Source organism: Esox lucius, chromosome 15 (assembly GCF_011004845.1).
Source record: "Esox lucius isolate fEsoLuc1 chromosome 15, fEsoLuc1.pri, whole genome shotgun sequence".
In the NCBI taxonomy this organism is placed as follows: Eukaryota; Metazoa; Chordata; class Actinopteri; order Esociformes; family Esocidae; genus Esox; species Esox lucius.
In genome coordinates, this window is record NC_047583.1 from 14383017 (window position 1) to 14407686 (window position 24670).

Genomic DNA, 24670 nt, shown 5'->3' on the forward strand with positions numbered 1-24670 from the left:
AAACTGATGGTTTTAACTGTTCCACATTGACTGCTGTAATATATTTGGAACATCAGCCAATGGCTGTGATGGTAATCTGTGTTACAACACGGTTAATAAAAATAGGCAACATCCATTTTCTGTGTTTGTCTTTAATAGATTGCTCATGTTGGACATTTTTTCTCGATGTATTTCAACCACAGCTCAGTCCCGCTTGTTTACTTGTAAGTGATGTGGGTTTGTTGTACCTTTTTAGGTCATTTTTCCTTCCAAGACATGGTAGCATCTATTGAACCTCCACACAGAGTTTCAACAGATGCTACCAGGTCATTTAGCATTCTGTAAATACAGACCAGTGACAAAAAAACAACAGGTAAGATTGTTTAAAATATTTGTTTCTTTAAATATTATTTTTTTAGTTTGTTTTTTTTACACAGCATATACATTCTTTTCTCATTCTTTTCCTAGGGTGTGCGTGAATTAAATGTCAACACATTTTGAAAGGACCCACTCTCTGAATAAAGTCTACAAAAAAACTTTACCATAAACATCTTATGCCGTAGTGTTTCCAGTTCATTTTATGATAACTGTTCTTTTTTCAGCAAAATAAAGGAACGATACATAACTAAGCATTTGTTTGCGCCATTGATATTACAATTATTTGACAAATATTTAATTGCAGGTAGAAAATGGCCAATGACACTTTCAGTTGTACAATACTTTCCCCAGGGACTCTTTTCTGTGAAAACACTGCTCCAGACATATGGAACATTCACCATAAATTTTGCCACCATTTAAAAGCCATGCAAGAAGTCCAATGCACCTTTCACTCTCTTCAAGTATCCTTTTGTCTAGTTAACCAACACAATATTTTTTTTAGGATCACTGGGAGTTGCCACTGTGTGTGTATGGCAATAGGGTGGTTTGTTGGGATTGTGGAGAGGCTGGCTCACATATCCAGGAGCAGTACTCTGGGGTCTTCTACCACAGTCTTGATCTTACGCAGGAAGGTGACGGCCTCTCTGCCATCTATGAGGCGATGGTCATAGGTCAGGGCCACATACATCATAGGGCGGATCTCCACCTACAGCAGGGGAGGAGGAGCTTCAGAGACAGACCAATGCAGCAACCTACTCCACATCTGATAAAGAGCTCTCCTGAGATATGAACCTATAACGTGTGGAGTAATTCAGTCTAGGTCACAGAGCCAACCTCCTACCTTGCCCCCGATGGCCACTGGCCTGTCAAAGATCCCATGCATGCCCAGGATGGCAGACTGTGGGGGGTTGATGATGGGCGTGCCGAACATGGATCCAAACACACCACCATTGCTAATAGTGAAGGTGCCTCCGTCCATGTCTTCCACAGCCAGCTCGTTCTTACGGGCCTGAAATCAACCCAGACATTAGGAGATGCACAGGAGAGTCAAAACACTACATCCAGGGAATTAACAGGGTTCTCGTACCTTCTCCCCCAGCTCGTTGATGGCCTTCTCGATGTCAGCAAAGTTCATTCCCTCCACTCCGCGGATGACTGGCACCACCAGGCCCTGGGAGAAAGGACCAATACCACAGAATCAGTCCATTTACAGAACGTTAGACTGGTGGGAAATGTTGGGTTTTTTGTGAGTAGCCATGGATTGGCATTACCTTTGGGGTTGCTACAGCCACACTGATATCTACATAGTCCCTGTACACAATCTCTTTGGTCGTGTCATCAATGACTGAAAACAGAAAAGGAATTCAAATTATTTAATAAACCTTCAATACTGCTTTGGCTTCTGTGACACATTTCCTTGAATCAGAGTGTTTTTTTCTTTTTGGACTGAAACCCACAGACACTAACAGCCACTAGTAAGTGAGCAGGGAAGATGAGCTCCATTTGGCCGTGGCTAGGTAAATAGGCCAGAGAGGCACTGGCGAAGTGCCTAAGTATGCTGTGGTTCTAAAGGTTTTTCTATTTAAGGTGCAAAATAAATAAAATGTATTTTAAACCGCCTTAACCACATACCAGTGCAAACTAAATTTGGTTTGCCACACTCAGAGAAGTTGAAGTGACTTAGGGAGCCCACCTCCATTGACAGCAGGCTGGTCCATCAGAGCGTATGCTGAAGCCTTGACAAACGCAGACATGAAGCCCAGTTTAATGTTGTGTTTCTTCAGAAAAGCGTCTTTGTAAGTCTTCCTCATCTCACTAATGTTACTGTAGTGAGAAAAAAAAAACAGTTCAGAACACTGCTGACCTTTCTTAATCAAAACCTTCTCAACTGTCTATTTTCTGAGACATGGATAAAAAAAAAAAATATAATCCTCAAGTGTGTCAGACATCTCACTCTTTGATGGACAGCACAGAAATGCAATAACTCTCTCAATCATATCAACCAAACCCCCCAAAAAAACCAACATACAATAACCTTTATTTTTCTGTACATTTCCAGCTACCTCAGGTCATGGTGATCGAGTGCTATTGACACTGGGCTGCTAATGTTTCACCATTGCTCATTTCTCCAATGTATGATGAAAAAGGGCTCTTGTATCTCTCTTTTTAATTGTTTGTTTTCCTGTCTCTAACCCGGTTTAAACTCTAGGGTTTCTCCGCTAACGGCATTAGCCCCTCCCAAGACACACACTCTCCGAGAAAGGAGAGAAGAAGCGATAAAAATCTTCACTTTCTAAACCCTCTAAATCTTATTGGCCTGTCATAAAAGCCCATATCGGTTGAGGCAGCCCGTCCACTCAGAGTACAGGTCTCTGTGGGCCCCAGTAGATGCTCAGGCCTCCTGGTCTGCCTGCTCCTTCGGCTCCAGATGAGCCCAGGCCTGGAAGTCTTCCTCCAGACCATCAATGCCAATTCAATTAGGATACATAGAAAACCCTGAATAGCTGAAAGCTGACACCCCATATTTGCAGTGAAATCCTCAAAGTGTCATCTTCAGCACAGAGGGTAAACGTGGCCACTAACATTTCCTTGTAAATTAATAAAGCCCCTGTTTTAACAAATCTTATCTTTGTTTTCACCAACATTAGGACCAAATATTTACATTCCATCGTTTAAGAGGGGATCAGATTTCAAACAGCTTTTCCTATTGAGCAGATTCCAATCTATAACCGTGTGTGTATGGCCACAGCTTGAACAACACAGATGTACAGCATTTCTTTAATTTTGACCATAAACAAGAATCTGTATATTTTAGATACAACCCTGTTTCCAAAGACATTGGGACACTGCGTGAAATGCAGAATATAAAAGAGAAACAATTTAAACAGAATGCAATAATTTCTCTATATTTAATTGAAAATAATACAAAGACAACATATCAAATGGCTGAAACAGAAAAATGCTATTGTTTTCAGAAAAATACATGCCCATTTTGAATTTAACGCCAGCAACACGTTCCAATAGAGTTGGGACAGAGGCATCTTTACCACTGTGTAGCATCACCTTTTTAAAACAACACTCTGCAAGCGTTTAGGACTGAAGAGACCAATTGCTGTAGTTGTGGAATGTGTTCCCATTCTTGCTTGGATTGCAGCTGCTCAACAGATCGGGGTCTCCATTGTCGTTTTGTCATAATGCGCCAAATGTTTTCAAGAAAACATTTGTTTGCGGTGTGTCGCTTACCTGGAGAACACATGGCACCAGGATGCACTATGGGAAGGAGGCAAGCCTGCATAGGCAGTGTGATGCTTTGTGCAATGTTCTGCTGGGAAACCTTGGGTCCTGTCATTCATGTGGATGTTATGTTGACATGTACCACCTACCTAAGCATTGTTGCAGACCATGTGCACCCTTTCATGGCAACGGTATTCCCTGATGGCACTGGCCTCTTTCAGCAAGATAATGCGCTCTGCCACAAAGCAAAAATGGTTCAGGAATGGTTTGAGGAACACAACGAGTTCAAGGTGTTGACATGGCCTCCAAATTCCCCAGATCTCAATCCAAATCGAGCATCTGTGGAATGTGCTGGACAAACAACTCCGATCCATGGAGGCCCCGCCTCGCAACTTACAGGACTTAAAGGATCTGCTGCTAACGTCTTGGTGCCAGATACCACAGCACACCTTCAGAGGTCTAGTGGAGTCCATGCCTTGACGGATCAGGGCTGTTTTGGCGGCAAAAGCGTGACCAACACAATATTAGGCAGATGGTCATAATGTTATGGCTGATGGGTGTATATGGTTTCTTCTTTGCATGGTAGAGTTTTAACTTGCATTTGTGATGCTGCTTTTTGTTTTTATTTTGGTGCATTAAAGTTGGACTGAAAATCATTTGATTGTGCTTAATCTTGTTCTTAAGTGAAAATAATGTAAACATTCACAGATTTTTTTAAAAATTAAGTTTGACTAAAACATACAGTGGCCACTTTATTAGATACACCCGCTTGTTAATGCAAATAGCCAAACAGCGAATCATGTGATTGCCATTCAATGAATAAAGCATGCAGATACACCCATCAGCAATAACATTATGACCATCTGCCTAATATTGTGTAGGTCACGTTTTTGCCACCAAAACAGCACTGACCTATCGAGGCATGGACTCCACTAGACCTCTGAAGGTGTGCTGTGGTATCTGGCACCAAGATGTTAGCAGCAGATCCTTTAAGTCCTGTAAGTTGCGAGGCGGGGCCTCTATGGATTGGACTTGTTTGTCCAGCACATCCCATAGATGCTCGACTGGATTGAGATCTGCAGAATTTGGACACCAAGTCAACACCTTTAACTCTTTGTCGTGTTCCTCAAACCATTCCTGAATCATTTTTGCTTTGTGGCCGGGCGCATTATCCTGCTGAAAGAGGCCAGTGCCATCAGGGAATACCATTGTCATGAAAGGGTGCACATGGTCTGCAACAATGCTCAGGTAGGTGGTACATGTCAAAGTAACATCCACATGAATGGCAGGACCCAAGGTTTCCCAGCAGAACATCGCCCAAAGCATCAAACTGCCTCCACTGGCTTGCCTCCTTCCCATAGTGCATCCTGGTGCCATGTGTTCTCCAGGTGAGCGACGCACACGCATCCGACCATCCACATGATGTTAAAGACAACCTGATTAATCAGACCAGTCCACCTTCTTCCGTTGCTCCATGGACCAATTCTGATTGTAGGCGCTTTTGGCAGTGGTACAGGGGGCAGCATGGGCACACTGACTGATCTGCGGCCACGCAGCCCCATACGCAACAAACGGTGATGTGCTGTGTATTATGAAACCTTTCTATCAGTACCAGCATTCACTTTTTCAACAATTTGAGCTACAGTAGCTTGTCTGTTGGATCGGACCACACTGGACAGCCTTCGCTCCCCACATGCATCAATGAGAATTGGCCGCCCATGACCCTGTTGCTTTTCCTTCCTTGGACCCGTTTTGATAGGTACTGACCACTGCAGACCGGGAACACCCCACAATGGCTGCAGTTTTGGAGATGCTCTGACCCAGTCATCTAGCCATCACAATTTGGCCCTTGTCAATGTCGCTCAGATCCTTATGCTTGCCCATTTGTCCTGCTTCTAACACATCAACTTTGAGGACACAATGTTCACTTCCTGCCTAATATATATCCCACCAACTGACAGGTGCCATGATAAGATTATCAGTGTTATTCACTTCACCTGTCAGAGGTCATAGTGTTATGGCCGATCCGTGTGCGTTCAAGAGGTTTAATGCAGTTTGACAAAACATTCGAATGGAGAAGACGCCTGATCTAAGTGACTTTGACATGGTTTGTTGGTGCCAGACGTGGTGGTTGCAGAATCTCCAACAACTGACCTTGGGTTTTCACACACCACAGCCTATTGAGTAACTACTTCAAGCATGGCAAAGACGGAGTACTTTACTCCAGTACCATGACTGCAGACGTGTTCTGATAAAGAACTTGGGTGCAGAAAGGCACAAGCAAAACCCTGCTTCAGTCTACTGTACATCAGACACAGGGAGAAGAATTCAGTTCAGCATGACCGTAACAAACACCACTTAAATCTGGTTTCTTTCGCTTTGGTTTTCATAATACAGGCCAACCAATAAGCTATTTCCTACCTCATGTCGACCTCATTAAAAGTTGTCAACATAGCGCATGTGTTCTGCGCTTCCTTCAGTCTCTGGGCAATTCTGAGACGCATTCGGTTCATCTTCACCTGAGACAGAAAATACGAAAAAGTAAAAATCACTACTTTGGTATATTTAATCTTTAGTAAGAATGCAACAAGAATAGCTATACATGCAGATACTAGCATACATCAACTGAACTCACAGGGCTTGGCTACGGACACCTGCTTATGGTTTCAAAATGACCATGGCCACAAAGCCCAGGTAAGCGTAATGGATGAGGTCGAATCTGAAGTTCTTCTCAGCTCACAAAATAGTTCCCTAGGATTCAGTTTTGGGTCCTTCATTGCTCACATTACATATAAATGATGTGTCACTGGTGAGAAGCTGTCCTTATCACTCTTCGGGTGATTACAGTACTGTACATTGCAGCTCCATCACCCACACAAGCGTTTACACACCTGCAGTCTGATTTCCAATTACTATAAAATTCAATTATGGATGCTAGGCGGGGGCTAAAAACAACTAAAACCAAATAAAGGCTATTCTCTAGGTCCAATTGTAAATGTGCTACCCTGGTTGTTCTTTTAGAACATGTGCTCCTTCTTAAACATACCATTTGGTGAAATTACAATGTTTCATTTGAAAAACACACTGCTGAGTCAGTGAAAGAGCTGAAGCAGCTTGAGATACCGCAGGCTTATTCAGAGTTAGGTTGAACTGTTTTCTACCACTATGCCCCACACACATGAAATGTCTTGCAGAGGAATCTTAAGATGTACATTATGGTCCCTATAAGGCATTTTATATGGTTGATGAATTACCTTATTACTGTTGTTTTTGTAAACATATTTGTGTCTGTTATATAGGGCTCAACTGTAAGAGACCTAGGCCTTCGCTTGGTTTCCCTATATAAATGAAAATACCAACAGTGCATATGGTTTGACCTCCTAATAATGACGCCTCACCCTTTGCTCCGTCCTGGCGGGTTTACCCCCTCCATCTCTGACAGCGGCCGGGGCAGCAGTCGATTTGATGGCCGAAACTGTACGGGACGTAAAACAGAAGACGTTAGCGTCCGGACACCTGGGTTTGGCCAATAGTCACTGTCCATGTCGAGGCAAGAGCCATGCGATTTATTACCATCATCGACAACGCACACAGTTTAGGCAAAATACTTACCACACGACACTGAATCCACTGAGAGGCTGCCTGACAGACTAACCTGGTGTGGCAGAAATGGCTGCTCCTGGCACAGGAGGCACGGGGGGCAGAGTGGTTGGGATGGGGCCCACCGCAGAGGGTGCGTGAGGGGGAGGTGGCGCGGCAGCAAGGGGGGGCGGGGATACTGCTGGGGCCTCTGCGGGTGGAGCCTCTGAAGCTCGGGCAGCAACAGCTAATGGAAGGTATAAAAAGCATTAGGCCACCCATACACTAAACCATAACAGTTTGTTTACTGTATACATTAAGTACAATATAATACGCTGTAACTACATCCACCACGTGTTTTGAATGGATGGAATTTTAAAATGCCACATTTAGGTCAGACCAGCAGAGGACATTTTGACCAGAGGCATGGTAAACTCAACAGTACTGACCTCCTTTCCGGAGTTTGAAGAGAGCCTGTCCTCCCTCGACTTTCTCCCCGTCAGGGACCAGCAGCTCCTCAATCACCCCAGCGGAAGGAGACGGCACAGGCACTGATGTCTATAGAGACAAAACATCCAACAGGTACGCTAAATCAAACTGTCCATTAACTTGTCATTAACAGTCCACAGTCAAACACATTAGCCCATTAATACAAGGCTGTGCAGATGAATCCATAAGTAACCATACACAATAACCACGCAAAAATGTAATACCTTGTCTGTCTCAATTTCACAAACCACCTCATCCTCTTTGACGGAGTCACCAACCGCTGTAAGTAGAGAGTTATATTAAACACAGCTGACAGAAAAATGGACCTGCCTGCAACCAACACCTGAGTAACTGTAAGGAACACCAAGTCACCGTACCTTTCTCCCACCTCACATCCCCTTCTGTAACCGACTCTGCAAAGGCAGGCGTCTTCACTGTGATCACCTCATTCCCTAGAAATGGAAGACAACACAACATGGACCCCGGCAGTATTAGACAGAACCACACCACTGCCGACAATACGTGGATAATGAGGGCGGATACACACCGCAAGCCACAGATGTCTTGAAGTATCTGATCAGGAAGACGCTGGAGCTCCATTCCAATTTCCTACAGACAGAAAACGATCAATGCAGAAAGGTCCTACTGCACAGGCGAAAACAATGTTCAAATGAGAGGATTTATGGTGTAGATCTAACACTTACGTAGGTTTGACAGTCACACTACGAATAGCTGACAGTCCTGCTGGAAAGATGACATGGGTAAATCACTCACTTCAAGTGCAGAATGTTAAATTACTTCATAAAGGAAAGAGCCTGTCATTTACATGCAGTTTTAAAACACACTTACCTGATGCAGCTCGTCGTGTTAACACATTGTTTCCCTGTCAAAGCCAATAGCAACACGTTAGCATTCAAAATACACCGATCAGCCATAACATTGTCACCTGCCTAAAATTGTGTAGGTCGCCCTTTTATTGCCAAAACAGCCCTGACCCGTCGAGGCATGGACTCTACTAGACCTCTGAAGGTGTGCTGTGGTATCTGGCACCAAGACGTTAGCAGCAGATCCTTTAAGTCCTGTAAGTTGCGAGGCGGGGCCTCTATGGATCAGACTTATTTGTCCACCACATTCCACAGATGCTTGATTGGATTGAGATCTGCAGAATTTGGAGGCCAAGTCAAGACCTTGAACTTGTTATTGTGTTCCACAAACCATCCCTGAACCATTTTTGCTTTGTGGCAGAGGGCGCATTATCCTGCTGAAAGAGGTCATTCCCATCAGGGAATACCATTGCTATGAAATAGTGCACATGGTCTGCAACAATGCTTAGGTAGATGGTACATGTCAAATTAACATCCACATGAACGGCAGGACTCAAGGTTTCCCAGGAGAACATTACCCAAAGCATCACACTGCCTCTGCCGGCTTGCCTCCTTCTTATAGTGCATCCTGGTGCCATGTGTTCTCAAGGTAAGCGACGTGCAAACACACCCAGCCATCCACGTGATATACAATGAAATGTGATTCATCAGATCAGGCCACCATCTTCCAATGGTCCAGTTCTGATGCTCCCATTGTAGGCGCTTTTGGCAGTGGAAAGTGTTCAGCATGGGCACCCTGACTGGTCTGGGGCTACGCAGCCCCATATGCAACCACTTGCAATGCACTGTGTGTTCTGACTCTTTTCTATCAGAACCAGGATTAACTTCTTCAGCAATTTGAGCTACAGTAGCTCGTCTGTTGAATCGGACCACACGGGCCAGCCTTTGTGCATAAATGAGCCATGGCCGCCCATGACCCTGTCGCCGGTTCACCGCTTTTCCTTCCTTGGACCACTTTTGATAGGTACTGACCACTGCAGACCGGGAACACCCCACAGGAGCTGCAGTTTTGGAGATTCTCTAACCCAGTCATCTAGCCATCCCAATTTGGCCCATGTCAAAGTCACTCAAATCCTCACGCTTTCCCATTTTTCCTGCTTCTAACACATCAACTTTGAGGACAGAATGTTAACATGCTGCCTAATACAGCTCCGGAAAAAATTAAGAGACCAATGCACCTTATTGGAAAGAAAAAGGTGCAGTGGTCTCTTAATTTTTTCCGGAGCTGTATATCCCAACCACTGACAAGTGCCATAATAACGAGATTGTCAGTGTTATTCACCTCACCTGTCACTGGTCACTGGTTATGGCCGATTGGTGTAAAGTAATTATTAACAAGTAATTATTAACAAAGTCCTGCCAGCATTAGAAGTGTGGTTGTTCTGGTGGTCTACAGTATTATCCAGTGTTCTCAGAAAGCCCATATGAGGTTATACACCTGCTGCTAACGTCTTGGCGCCAGATACCACAGCACACCTTTAGAGGTCTAGTGGAGTCCATGCCTCGGCGGGTCAGGGCTGTATTGGCTGCAAAAGGGGGACCTAAAGTTATGGCCAATCGGTGTATATTCCCCCTTCTAAAAATGCATTAAATCAATAGGAGGTATTTATTACCGAGGCCAAGTTTGAATATTGTGTTAAACCGACTAACGTTTTTTTATGAAGTTAACCTCCACCACAAACAGCATCTATGAAATATATGGCTTTTGCCACTGGCCGCTTTAACAGCTTATTAGCCAGTAATAAGCTTACTAGTATCTACTTATTTACTAATTGGAATACTCATAATAATTGAACAATTTCTAGTGAGACAGAAGATGAATTTTACACTGCCAAAGCTTGTTCATGGCACAACATTGTTCGTTTTTCTTCCATGAATGACATTGACACAATAACTATCAATATAGGTGACGATAACTGACTTTTTCATAAAGTGATAAGACGAGAGAATCGTGGAACCTCAGGACCTCTTGTTTGGCAGGTCCGCGTCTCAAACCACTACGCTATTTAACAATGGGTACTCAGTCACTAAGTCAGTAAGAGACATTCGCTCTTCTTGGCCAGCTACGCTTACGCGGTCCGGCAAAAACATCTCAAGGAGCATATTATACAGACTTTGAATGAGTATGCTAGACCCAACTCACCACTGCTCACCTCAAGCCAAAATACGTTATTTATTTGTGCACATTATGGCACACATGTAGGACTTTTATTTTGACATGAGGTGACAAAAGAGGGAGTGAGTATACAACAGACACGCTTGAATAGTTGACTAAATAATAATTTGAAACGTTAAATACATGTCGTCTAATATTCCCACAGTTTTATGACAATCGTTTGGCTCACTGACACGCTAAAGATGGAATTTGACTTACTTTTGGCATCCCACAACTGAATACAATAGTTAGCAACAAAAGTGGAAATTCAACTAGCTTTGCTGACAGCAGGTACAATAACATGCCTAACTTACAACAGTCTGAAATGCTGTGACCAAGTCATGGATAGAGAACTTAACCGGGATATTTTTTATAGCATGGACATCACTATTAAAGGCCTCTAACATTTTTAAGTAGTTAATTGGGTGGGTAAATCAACTTAGTTGGGGGCGGGGGTCCCAAACAGCAGACTATATTTAAGCGGTGGAATCCCTCAATGGAATAGCCCGAATGGGCGTTTACAGGTTCCATAAAGGGGAATATATCATGAATGTGGCCTCTATATCAGTGACATACAGTACCATAGCCTCTCCAGTCAAAGGTCGGTGTAGTCGACCAATCGTTGACTTCGACACAAATAAACAATGTTCAACAGAACTGATAGGGTATAGTTACTAGAATTAAATATATAACAATGTTTCGGTTGTGTCATGACAGAATTCGTGTTTTGACTGGCTTCCTTATCTTGTGCTGACTGGACTACAGTAAGTGATTGAACTTTGAAAAAGCAATTCCGTGTGCCATATCTGAATATAAATTATTCATTTCAAGATATAGATATTTCCATAACTATGAAAAATACATTCCTATACATCTTTAAAAGAATTAGAGCTCTTCAAAAACTATTAAATGACCTTAACAGGAGCCGAAGCAAATGAGTTAACCGTACTGTCTGTAGCTAGCTAACGAAAACACTGCTGACTGACAAAAATCTTGCACTTGAAACTAAATTAACTGTTATTTAGCTAAATAAAATTAAATGAGAGGCAAATTATGAATTCAAAATTGGTTTGAACTTGTGTCTTGCCGGGGTACTGGGTGTCAGGTTGCCCTTGGCTTGGCTTGCAATGTGAAGGCCTAGCTTGGCCTACTCCTCGCACCGGCAGCGTCTCTCCCACAGTACTCACACTAGCTAGCGCGCTAACGTTAGCATTAGCTTCGAAATGATGACACCCCGCACGAGGTCACAAAACAATCAGGTTTGCAATTTGTGAAATGCCTACCTGACGAATGACAGACAAAGAACGACCAAAATTCCGGGTTATACACCGGGAGTGGGATAACATGTTGACTGTAGTGACAGCAACCTGTCCTCTGAAGGGAATCTCCCGTCGAACGCCAAAAGATTGTAAGGACGGAAGTACTGTGGGAGAAACCAAGAGGACTAACTGAAGAGGGGATTGATCAAAGGGCTTTCCCAAAGAAAATTCACAAGACCTGGATTTAAGCCTACCTATAGATGTAAAAAAAATTTTTAAATAGGAAGTAATGGGTATGATTGTGTTCAAACGTTTTTAAAGTAGCCAATACGATTTTAAATGTTTATATTATGTGCTTGTATTTCATTGGTTTATATGTGTGCTGTGTCAGATATAGCGCTGTCTACGTTCATACCTGTATATTTTTGTTTCAGTAAAAGCATACTCAATTTCTACAGTTTTTACTTTCTACTATGTCAGACTTGAATGGCCGTTCAAGTTAAACTTTTCAGGTAGAATAGGTATTTCGTGAAGAACATGAACATGGTATTCTAAAATTTTATATAATATATTTATTGATTATACATTATTTAGTGATATGGCCCTACAATAACTGACAATGTGATGTATACTACACTCAATATAACGCGTGCCTAAACAATTCTCAGTTATATACCCACATATTAAATCCACATGTTAAACTCACCACTGATTGCAATGTTTGCATGCATTTGCACAAAACAAATCTTCACAACAAAAAACCATAATTACACTGCTATGCCAATTAATTACTTATTATTTTTGAAGGGTCTTCTAAAATCTGCTTGTCTCTTTTTACTTTCAGTTGTTGAATCCACTCCGAAGCCACGCCTGTTTCTTTTTGATGCTTTCACGGTAGCTCCTGCACTCATCACCTCATTCACTTTCGGTGTACCAACCCGACTCAACTCAACGCAACAGGTAAGGTGCGCGATGCTGTTCGTTTACTTTGAGAAATACATGATGGCAACCGAGTCTAAATTACTAAAGTAGCCTACGTCCAGATGCTAAATTAAAGTCTATAATAGTTTACCTTACTTATTGATGTCAATGTAATGACCATTAGCATTGTCCACATACGCCAGCACCTTAGGCTACATATTATTTTGCTCATGTTATTTTCTCTTTTTTTTCCTTCACGGTATGATAGAAAGTTAATTTTCAATTTGTATCTCGAAGGTACCCACAAATAGACAGTCAACCCCATTCTAAACTATAACGAAAATGTTTATATTTTACAAATAGTTTAATTTCAACTATGTCGTTATCCTGTTATAAATAGATAACCAATTAGGCTATTGATCTTAGTGTAAACTGCTGATAGTACATCCAACTTCCATACATCACTCGTCTGTCTAGCATTAGACTAAAGCTAGTCTAAATATAGTAAATCAGCTTTTGTGATATTTTATCTTATTTGATAGCCTAAATTGATTTGATATAATAATAATTGTTGGCAAATATCACGAGTGGGCAAATAATAGCCTAAGTGTAGCCTATCCTATAGATAAAGCACTGCCTACTAACATTTCAGGTGAATGAACAAATAACAGAGAGAATGATACCTTACAAAAATCTACCCACTAATTTATACATCAACACATGTTAAATAATTTGTAGAAATGAATCAGTTTAGACACTTCCATACATTCCCCATACAATGTGCTGCATTTTGTAAACTAAACATTAAAGATTTTAATGTTGTGAATGGAATATCAATGAGATCTGTTGAGGATGGAACGTTTTCTATTTTAGTGTTATCTTGTCCTCCCAGGTTCTAAACATAGTCATAGTGGTAAATATTATATATAGTTTATAGTGTCTCCCCCTCTTAAATGTATATCGTTAGTTCATATTTTTGGCAATATAATTATGTATTGACTAACTTTACTTTGCACTAAAGCTGAGGGCTTGGGTCTAGCTGAAGTGAGGTCTTGCTTAAATTAAAATATATAATTTCACACTCTCTCACACAAAAACACAAACACACACAATGTATTTATAGAATAAAAATTGGTAATTTGTAATCGGTAATTAATGGTAAATGTATGGTAAATTGGACACATGCATGTTTTCACTAGGGCAACCTAACCTGATGTTTTTACAGATATTGTTTAAAATTGCAAACATGGTCCACATATTGGAATAAAGAAACATACAAAAAAACTACAACTTAATACAACTGAGAGATGAAACGATTAATACATTATTTATACTCCTCTTAATAATATAGTACTGATCCTTTGTGAATTCCTTTCTCCCAGAACATTTTCTTTGTTTTCACTGATTTAAAGAATAACCTTTAGAATTATGAAACTGTTATGATCTGCTTTTTGTGATTCACATTGGCCCAGGATGAAAGACAACGCTAGTGCATCCTCCTGAGTCTTTATATGTCTCTTCTGAAAGTAAGGGTCTTTAAATACTGATTGGCATGTCCTTTGAGATGCCATAAATATGTAAAAATGACTTTGTTAACTCAAGTAGTTTAATAAATCGTTAATGAATGTTAAACTTAAATGAAACAACTATTACATTTGAGGGTTTTGCATTATATTTTCTTTTCTTTGAAAGAACTGGTATTTCCTCTGTGTTTGTGGACATCACTACGTTTAGCTCCTATACCAGGTATCAAAAGCATAATGGATGAAAGAGATGTCTGTTTTTCCACCGTGATTACATGCATTCAGTAAATGATGCTAAATGTTATTTTGGTGGTAGGTATTTGAGAAATGAGGAGGATCTGTTTTAACATTTAATAGCTGTTGTGTGCTTGTGCTCTCTCTCTCTCTCTCTCTCTCTATATATATATATATATATATATATATATGTATGTATATGTATGTATATGTATGTATGTATGTATGTATATGTATGTGTGTATATATATATGTATGTATGTATGTAAATGTGTTTTCCTCACCGGTGATTTTGACTTTTCCCAAAACATAAGCATAGAAACCATAGACCTACACTGCTATACTATAGATATTGGGCTGAATAACAGATTTACAAAATAATGTTTTATTCCTTTTCTTTTTCTGGAGCAGCCTGCGGTCCGGTTCTGTTATCCTGACTCACTCCAAGGTGTTTCGACACGGCAGTAGGACGGTTGCGCTGTGAGCATGAACCTAAGCCTCTCTGAGCAGAACATGCACAACCCCAGTGACGGCGGCCTGGAAGATGACAAGGCTGAGCTCATGATCCCCTGTTTCCGCAGAAACATGTTTGATGAGCCTATAACGTCGTACTCCAACGGCTCCATCATCTCCCACCTCTTGCGCAAAACCATCCACACCAAGAGGGCTCTAGATGAAAGCCACTTCTACCTACCCAACTTGGCTGTATCCAGTTCCACTATGGCTGACTCCAGTCAGGAGGACCAGAGCAGTATCTCCTCCAGGGACAGTGCGGCAGAGTCCGCATCCCCAGGCAGTCACCTCTCAACTGGCGCTAGCCCTGAAGAGGACAGGCCACTGAGTGATCACCTCCAGGCAAAGCGTGCCCGTGTGGAGAACATAATCCGAGGAATGTCGGGCTCTCCCAACAGCAGGCTCCATGGGGAGAACGAGAGGGCCGAGTCGGACGTCAGGGAGGCCAGAGAGGCCTACAGGGAGAACAAACGCAAACAGAGGCTCCCCCAGCACCAGGAACACCATCTGACTCCTCCAGCTCCATCCAACCGAGGCAGCAGTGGGAGCAAGGATGAGGAGTGCCACAAACTGAAGGAGCAGCTACAGAGCATGCAGAGGCTCCTGCGACAGCTCCAGGAGAAGTTCCTGCAGGTTTATAACCAGGAAGGCACTGAGTGCGAGGGAAGAGACGACACGGGCGCAGAAAATGAAGACGCCACGACAGGCAAAGAGTCTGGATTCGTGTTTCCTATGAGCACGGATGATGAGTCAGAGCGGACGAGTGACAGGGCTAAAGGGGGTTTACCGGACAGAGCGAAGACGGGCAACCTTTTTTTAACGCACCAAAAGGAAAGCGGGAATTTACAGGACACTCTGAAGCATGAACTCTGCAAGGCTGTGAGTGAGAGTGTTGATATGGTATTCAAGAAAATCTCATCCACAGGGCTCAAGCAGTCTCCTGCTCAGCGCATGTGTCCCCGACCAGAGCACATCAGCGTGGGAGCTGACAGGAAGAGCCAGGAAGACGGTAACCAGGAGCAATCACACACTGAAGAGACGGGCAAACCCCGGGCTCTAGAGTACTATGAGAGCACTGAGACACGCAGCGCTGAGGGTCAGACCGAGGCTCTGTCTCTAGTTGTCCGTAAGCCGCCCCTGAGCCAGCTCAGCTCAGTCACCCCGACAGTAAAGAGGCCCTATCCCTTACACCATTCCCCATTCCAGTTCAACTACAGCACACCTCTCCATGACAGCCAAATCCTGGAGCACCTCCTCAAATACGGGCCCCACACTAGCTTTGGAACTCTCCCATGCATGCCCCCATCAATGGACAGAGCCTCCCCAGACTCGGTGGAACGGCCCTGGGATGCCATCGCCATGAGGTCCAAAGTAACATCCAGCCACTTAGCCCACCACCCTTGCCCATCAGGCTTAGGCCCAGTGACCGTGGACAGTCTGTGTCTTCCTCATGTCAAGATGGAGTGTGGGGACCTGCAGAGCATGGCTGAGAGAAACTCTTATATGTCCCTCAATATATCCTTTTACTAGCCTGACAAATGTCCCAGTTATCCTCTATAATTTTGTAGGATGTAGTAAGGGCTGTATTGTTTTAGATGTTATAAGATTTTCCCCACTAAAATGGCCTAGGTACACACATTATAGCTCTTTACTAATATTGTGTTATCTGATATATCCCTCACTACCCTGTACCTCAGTATACAAACTCCCTGCTTTTGGCCGTCCTAGTTGAACAATGACTTGTTGAGGTTCATTGCAGCGTGAGCAGTTCCTGTAAAACAGACTTCAATGAGAATTTTGTCTTTGATCTCGCTAACCCCAAAGAAAATTATAGCATCTTCTTTAATCTGACCACAGTAATGACTTTAAGTCTAGAAAAAGACAAATAAAAAGGAATACAAGGCTTTGATAAGAATTGTCAGGAACAAAAGACAATTTTCAAAGGCAGAGAAAGCATCATGTTCTGTTCGGGGAACAGTGTTTTTTTAGACTTGAAAAGGTGCAGAATATATTTCTCTGTCATCAATGTGATAGGGGTGCCTCTGAAAGGTCATAGCTGAGTGCCTGTGGACAGCAGAAGTGCCTTCCAACCAGAACGCTTCTCTTCTTGAGTATACATACACAGCTGTATGAATATAGATTGTACAACACTATCTACAGTCTTTAAAATGATGTTTACATACAAAGCTATAAAACATAGATTGTACATTAAGAAGTCTTCAAAATAGTGTTTTAGCAAAATGGCGAGACAGATAATCCAAGAAATAAAATCCTGTGTGAGTATGTCAACTGCACCACTGCATTTTATCACAATTAATTATATGGTTATGTTAACTCTAATGTTATATCTTACTATAATAGTAGCCTAACAATGATTAAATAATGATTAGAGATTTTACCGCTTCTGTTGATCAAAAATGATTGGATCTGTTTTAGGGACATCTTAACTGTAGTACTGGAGCTGTGTGATACTAGCAGCTACATACTAACTGTAAATCGTTCTGGATAAGAGCATCTGCTAAATAACTGAAATTTAAAAATGAACAAAAAATTTACAACTCATGTTATGGAAAAATCCTAAAAATGGTCTGAAATGGCCATTGTTCTTGGTTAGAAGGATCTGGAAAATAAGTTTGATCATCTCTCTCTCTTGTCTTTCAAGACCTGCTTTACTGTGCAAAGAACTATGGTTCTCTTTGAACAATTTCTCATCAATCTTTAATTCCAACTTCCCAATTTCAAAGGTAAGATCCCCTAATAAATGTATGGTTGGCTGGGACGTGTTACCTAAGGCGTGGTTGTAGGCTACAAGGAGAAAGGCCTCTGGATCTTACTTGCAAAACGGTTGCGTTGAGACATGACTTCAATGATATGACAAAGAGGATTAATACATTATTACAATATATTTGCTATAACAAGCCTTCTACTTCCCCAAAGACTTATAATAATGTACAATTCAAGGGAATGATTAAAATATAATGTTCTGAAAATCCCAACTGACAAATATGCATTTCTAAATGTTAAACAATCCATTAAGAAGAAATTGCTGGAAGATGTCTTAATATAATGAAGTTACTAGTGCTATTCAAAGCAAACAATCATTATCAACACCGCGAGGCAGTGTAAAAGCTGCAGTCACTAATTAAAAGCTTTAATCTAATTCAAAATGTTGTACGGTCATTATTGACTTCCTGGTTACGGCAGAGCAATTATTTAGTGTAATTTACTTTAACTGGAGATGAGACAACCCAATATTCTAATCTATTACCACTTTGTGCTGTGAATGTGAACTGTAATGTGATTTTGATGACCGACAACACTTGGCCTTAACACGTTCACACATCCAGGAAGGCCTGACCCCCAACCACCTAAAGAAAGCAAAGTTGATGTTCTTCTACACCAGATACCCCAGCTCCAACGTGCTGAAAACTTTCTTTCCAGATGTCAAGGTAAGCCATTATAATATCACTTGAACATGATAGAACTTTCTGTTAGAATAATAGTTTGTTCATCGTTGCTCATCGTATTTGCCTATAGAAAATTGTGTTTTAGGGTCCGAATGAGCAGTGAGTCGGAGGAAGGAAACAAAAGAACACACGATTTAGAAAAACAAAGCTGTTAAGCCAGTAGCATGTCCTGGGGCACAGGCCAGGGAGATAGAGGGGCATTCTTTCTTTAAAAAGCCACTGCAGTCAGCAAATGGTGTGACAAAAGACTCAGTAATAAAGCCCCTGTCATTCAGCGTCAACATAGCCAGGTTTTAGACACGCGGACCGGCAGGCTATGAGGGTCTAACCACAGAATCCTGTGGGTCTATGTTCCCTGTGTCTTCCCTCCTCTCCTTCCACCATGACCAGGACATGTCCTGCTGGAGCTGTCTGTGTCTGGGGACAAGGTCTGGCCTCCACACTACTCCATCTGACCCCTAAGGTCATGGGGAAGTCTGCCGCCTACTGCCTACTGCATCTCCTTCTTGCCCATGACCCATGACCCTGTGGTGAGAAGTGGCACTGAACAAAAGACAGTTCTAATCCTGGTGTCTGATTCCATCTTGTCAGGCAGAGTCACTGAGAGGGAAGCTTCCTTCTGTCCTTACGCTGTGCTGCGGCTTTCTCACCATCCAATAACACCAGAGAAAAGAAACGTCTTTGATGCCTGCCAGCCCTTGGGCGTTTTTTTTCTTTCATTCTGGTTGAGGAGATAGAATAACCAGGCTAATGTCAAGACTGAGTTTAGAAGCACACAGCTTTGACAGATGTTTTTTAATAAGTTAGCAGGAAAATATTAAATTAATTTTTTTTTTATACAATTACAGACCAACGATATCATTATGCATATACAATGCATCCAAAATGCGTGTTGCTTCTTTAATTTTTTTGTGAAATGTATTCAATAAAGAAAAAGAGATGACCCGGTTGATTTTCTTATGTGAATCATTCATTTAATTGACAAAATTGAGCAACTTTCTCAAACTGGTCGTTCTCATCTCCCCAGTTCAATCGTTGCATCACCTCCCAGCTCATCAAGTGGTTCAGTAACTTCCGTGAGTTCTACTACATCCAGATGGAGAAGTTTGCCCGACAGGCCATTGTGGATGGGGTCAACAATGTGAAAGACATGTCTGTCAGTAGAGACTCTGAACTGTTCAGAGCCCTCAACATGCACTACAACAAAGCCAATGACTTCCAGGTATGTCAATATCCTTACTGTACATCTTACCATACATATACATACTCCTCTGGGATCTGTAGTAACAATTGTATAGTTGTGCTTCTGGTCAGCGTCCTCCTAGGCTTGTGCTTCTGGTCACTTATCTCCTTGGTTTGGTTCTGCCCTGGCCAGCTATCTTCTAGGCTTGTGGCTTTTGTCACCTATGCCATAGACCTATAGTCCTGGTTACCTATCTCATATGCATTTGGTTCTGGCCTGGTCAACTGTCTTCTGGGCCTGTAGTTCTGGTCTTGTCAAGTTATCTCATAGGCATGTGGTTCTAGTCAGGTCAGCTATCTTCTAGGCATGTGGTTCTAGTCAGGTCAGCTATCTTCTAGGCATGTGGTTCTAGTCAGGTCAGCTATCTTCTAGGCATGTGGTTCTAGTCAGGTCAGCTATCTTCTAGGCATGTGATTCTAGTCAGGTCAGCTATCTTCTAGGCATGTGGTTCTAGTCAGGTCAGCTATCTTCTAGGACTATGGTTCTGGTCTGGTCAGCTATCTCCTAAGTCAGTGGTTCTGGTTTGCTCCGCTATATCATACTTCTGTGGTATGACCGTGTCCTTGTCCTGACCCGTGTGTCACTCTGCACCTGTGGCTGCACAGTCTTTGCAGCCATTATCTAAACTCCAGAGCGATGCTTTATCAAACTGTGGGAAGAGGAAGCCGCAGAATCCCACTAAAACAACTCTGGATTAGAGGACCAGTACGCTTCAGCGAGGCTCAGATTGCTACTGATGCGGAATGCTGAGAAAGACGCTATGAATTCCGAGGGAGAAGGCTGTTTGGTGGGAAAGAGCCGAGACCGTTTTCTTTACCTTGGGACCAAGACATTCCTTTCCCAGGGATGCTTTGTTTCGGGAGATGAGGGGAAAGAAAAATAAGTTATGCCAACAACTGGACTGTTAGCTAGCTGGACTATGGGAAATAATGGCACCAGATAGATCCTTGTCCCTGCATCCAGTCCTCGATCTGTATTTTGAGCAGGGTGAAATTCCTTAGAAAGCTTGCTGCTTTCAGTCTTTTTTCCCTTTCTGAACAATTAAGTTCAAGGCAACAAGTTCAAAATCAATGAAGAATCCTAGCACTGATTGCTGGCTAATGATTCTGATATTCTATTTGTTTTATGAGAAAATATGACTGAAATTCTGTTTTTCAAGAAGGTGCTTGTACGTTGGGCTTCAACAGTGTTGATTCAGAGGACCAGCAATGTTAAGCAATAAGACAACACTTGACATCCACTGTGGTGATTTGTACTCTGCCATATGGATAAACATCCATATCATGACTGACTAAATTATCAATTTTTTTTATTATTGAACAAAGCATTTTTAACATTATTCGTGTGCAACAGTTTCTTTTCTTTTGTACAACCCTGTTGGGATGTTGTGTAAAATGCTAATAAATACAGAGTGCAATGATGAGCAAATAATTTATCCCCATATTTAATTGAAAATAGTACAAAGACAACTTTGAAACTGAAAAATTATATTGTTTTGGGATAAATACATGACCATTTACAATTTGATGGCTGCAAAACGTTTCAAAAAAGTTGTGACAGAGGCATGTTTACCACAGTGTTGCATCACCTCTTCTGTTAACAATACTCTGTAAGCGTTTGGGAACTGAGGAGACCAATTGTTGTAGTTTTGAAAGTGAGATGTATTCCCATTCTTGCTTGATATAGGATTTCAGCTGCTCAACAGTTCTGGGTCTCCTTTGTCATATTTTTTGTTTCATGATGCGCCAAATGTTTTCAATGGGGGACTGGTCTGCATTGCAGGCAGGCCAGTTTAGCACCCAGACTCTTTTACTACAGAGCCATGCTTTTGTAATATGTGCAGAATGTGGTTTGGCATTGTCTTTCTGAAATAAGCAAGGCCTTCCCTGAAAAAGATGTTGTCTGGATGGCAGCATAGGTTGCTCCAAAGCCTGTACATATTGATCAGCATTAATGGTGCTTTCACAGATGTGCAAGTCACCCATGTCATGTGCACTAATGCACCCCCATACCATCACGAATGCTGGCTTTTGAACTGTGCACTAATAACATGTTGGATGGTCGCTCTCCTCTTTAGTCCAGAGGATGCAGCATCCATGATTCCCAAAAATTATTTAACATTTTGATTTGTCGGACCACAGGACAGTTTTCCACTTCGACTCTGTCTATTGTAAATGAGCTCGTGCCCAGAGAACAGAGCTGGCGTTTCTGGATCTTGTTTATATATGGTTTCTTCTTTGCATGGTAGAGTTTTAACTTGCATTTGTGGATGCAGCGACATACTGTGTTCACAGACAATTGTTTCCCGAAGTGTAGTCTACTACAGAACCAGTCTGTTTTTAATGCAGTGCCTCTTGAGGGCCTAAAGATCACAGCCATCCAATATTAGTTTTCGGCCTTGTCCCTTGCGTACAGATATCTCTCCGGATTCTCTGAATCTTTTAATGATATTATGTACCGTAGATATGTTGAAAAACCATTTCCTTAAATAGTTGCACTATTTGTCTGCGCAGTCTTTCACAGAGTGGTGAGCCTTTCAGTTTCCTATTCATTCTCTGAGATACCTATTCATTCCCATTATGTTACTGATTTGTTGCCAGTTAACCAAATTAGTTGTGAGATGTTCCTCTAGGTATAGTTGTTTAGCATTACACAGCTTTTAGTCTTTTGTTGCCCCGGGCCCAACTGTTTTGACACATGTTGCCTGCATCAAATTCAAAGTGGCCATGTATTTTTCCATGTAATAAAATGTCTAATTTTCAGCATCTGATATGTTGTCTGTACCATTTTCTATTGAATATAAGGTCTGTTGCATTCTGTTATTCTTTACATTTTACCCAGCGTCCCAGCGTTTTTGGAAACGGGGTTGTACTTCATTTAGAACTACTCATTTGATTTAGTTGTGGCTTTCAATGTATTGTTAGCAATAGCAAATGGTTTTATTGTTCACTTCATATTCCTCTAGTAAAGGCACATTATTGTAATTGTTGATACCATATAATGTCTTTGATTAATGGTTTGCACAGTATTAATAATTGTCAGCTTATCATGCCAGCCCTAGCTGTTTGTCACTCTCAAAATCAAATCAGATTTTGTTTGCTAACAGTGCAGTTGACTATAATATTTGACTTGAAACATACTTGTTTAATCACTCATCTTTAATCACTATTAACAGGTTCCTGAGAGATTCCTTGAGGTTGCTGAAATTACTCTTCAAGAGTTTTTCAACGCCATTTCAACTGCCAAAGATTCCGACCCGTCTTGGAAGAAGGCAATCTACAAAGTCATCTGTAAACTGGACAGTGATGTCCCAGATGAGTTCAAATCCTCCACCTGCTTATAGAAAAAGTAACCAAAAGCCATGATCAAAGGAGTGATATACAATTGCAGTCATGCAATGACCATAAGTGCTACATTTCACTCCTCTTGCAATTGAAAACAAATATGATGTTGTACATTTAATATTATACACTGCAGTATTGAGCCTAAGTATTGCAAAGGCTTTTTATTTGTCTCATTCAACATATTGTATTATTGCTTCAGCTCTCTTCTATGTGTTTAACTGAAAGCAGATTATTGTGACGTTGTGTCTCCGTATGGATTCCATTACAGATATTGTATCTTAATTTGAGATACCAGGAGAATAGCAACAGCAAAAGAGGGATTGTTTTGTTGAGACTCATGTTTTTTTAAGGGCAAATCAATTTTACTGAGCAAAAAATAAGCCTTTTAATCTTTGACCACACTGCAAGTCATGTAACATCTGGATGGCCAAATTAACACAGAGCATCTGTAAAAAAAAAAGATGCAGTTGCATGTTTGTATATTTCTTATATTTAAGGGGACTGTTTCAAAACTGCGGGGAACTTTCTCATTTGTTAGACTTCCAAATGTAATTTAAAAATCCACATTTTATACATATTGATTTATGCTTTCTCTATGGAAATGTATTGTGGTTACTATACTGTGCTCATTTCCAAAGTTATTTTAATTTTATTATCGAGTGTTTTATGTAAATACGCTGCGATTACATTTGGATAATCTAGTGTTGAAGCCCCTATAAACTAATAGCATGTAAATATTGCAAATTATCAGAAAATTACAGTGAGATGTTTGCTTTGTGCCAATTGCTTGTATTCTATGGCCTGATTTCAACTTCCATAGGCACCATGTTTTGAGTGGTTATTTGATAGTCCAGTTAACAGAATAAAGATGCACTTATATTGGCATGCCTTGTTTTGGAATAACTGTGTGTCGCTTTAAGTGAAAGTATCTACGAAAAAGAAATTAAAATGTAAATATTTTAACCCTTTAATAATTAAAAACGATGTTCTTCTTATTTTTCAGTATAAAAATGCGCTACAGAGTTTTAGAGTAATTTCAAACAATAGTTGTTAAAGTGGTGTTTATGTGCCAAATTGTGTCCCCGTTTTTTGTGATCTACTTAATAATTCTGTACTATATAACCCACTGTGATATCTTATCATTTGCAATTTGCATACACATTTGTTGTGCTTGAGAGCCTGGAATACACCTCTAGTAACATGCATCACAGTACATTTGGCAAGTTTGATTCACAGTATGAGTGCTACTGTTTGTAACACCTCATACAAAGTGTTTCTGTCTCAGTTTGAGCCAGTAGGTGCCTCTAATCCATGTCATGAAGCCAGCTGTACAAAGTCCTACAAACTATGCTGCTCACATTGTTCACTGAAGCCAATGCAAGTCGACTTTCTAAGGCCTGCATTCATTGTCCGGGCCGTGCGGATGCGATCTTAAAAACAGACAATGCATTCTCTCCTAATGAGTAAT

At 41.4% G+C, this 24670-nt stretch overlaps 2 protein-coding genes across 5 annotated transcripts; one reads left to right on the top strand and one right to left on the bottom strand.

Moving 5' to 3' along the window:
• Positions 1-111: 111 nt before the first annotated feature.
• dlst (dihydrolipoamide S-succinyltransferase) lies at positions 112-12123 on the bottom strand. Of its 2 annotated transcripts, none has more exons than XM_020054138.3 (15): positions 11982-12123; positions 8509-8542; positions 8364-8400; positions 8207-8268; positions 8037-8111; positions 7884-7939; positions 7620-7728; positions 7247-7417; positions 6990-7066; positions 6013-6110; positions 2051-2181; positions 1629-1702; positions 1445-1528; positions 1199-1366; positions 112-1063 (listed from the first exon to the last, which is right to left on the bottom strand). In XM_020054138.3, exons 1-15 carry the CDS (start codon positions 12042-12044, stop codon positions 929-931), a joined length of 1374 nt encoding a protein of 457 aa, XP_019909697.1. In that variant the 5' UTR covers positions 12045-12123; the 3' UTR covers positions 112-928. The 2 variants fall into 2 exon arrangements, with proteins under 2 accessions (XP_019909697.1, XP_010877344.1); XM_010879042.5 differs by having other exon boundaries at positions 8364-8403.
• Positions 7677-24122, top strand: prox2 (prospero homeobox 2). Of its 3 annotated transcripts, none has more exons than XM_020054135.3 (6): positions 7677-7752; positions 12802-12917; positions 15047-16663; positions 18490-18597; positions 19643-19837; positions 23034-24122. In XM_020054135.3, exons 3-6 carry the CDS (start codon positions 15122-15124, stop codon positions 23199-23201), a joined length of 2013 nt encoding a protein of 670 aa, XP_019909694.2. In that variant the 5' UTR covers positions 7677-7752; positions 12802-12917; positions 15047-15121; the 3' UTR covers positions 23202-24122. The 3 variants fall into 3 exon arrangements, with proteins under 3 accessions (XP_019909694.2, XP_028981491.1, XP_028981490.1); XM_029125658.2 differs by lacking the exon at positions 7677-7752 and adding an exon at positions 11282-11462 and having other exon boundaries at positions 15044-16663; XM_029125657.2 differs by lacking the exon at positions 7677-7752 and adding an exon at positions 11282-11462.
• The last annotated feature ends 548 nt before the right edge of the window (positions 24123-24670 follow it).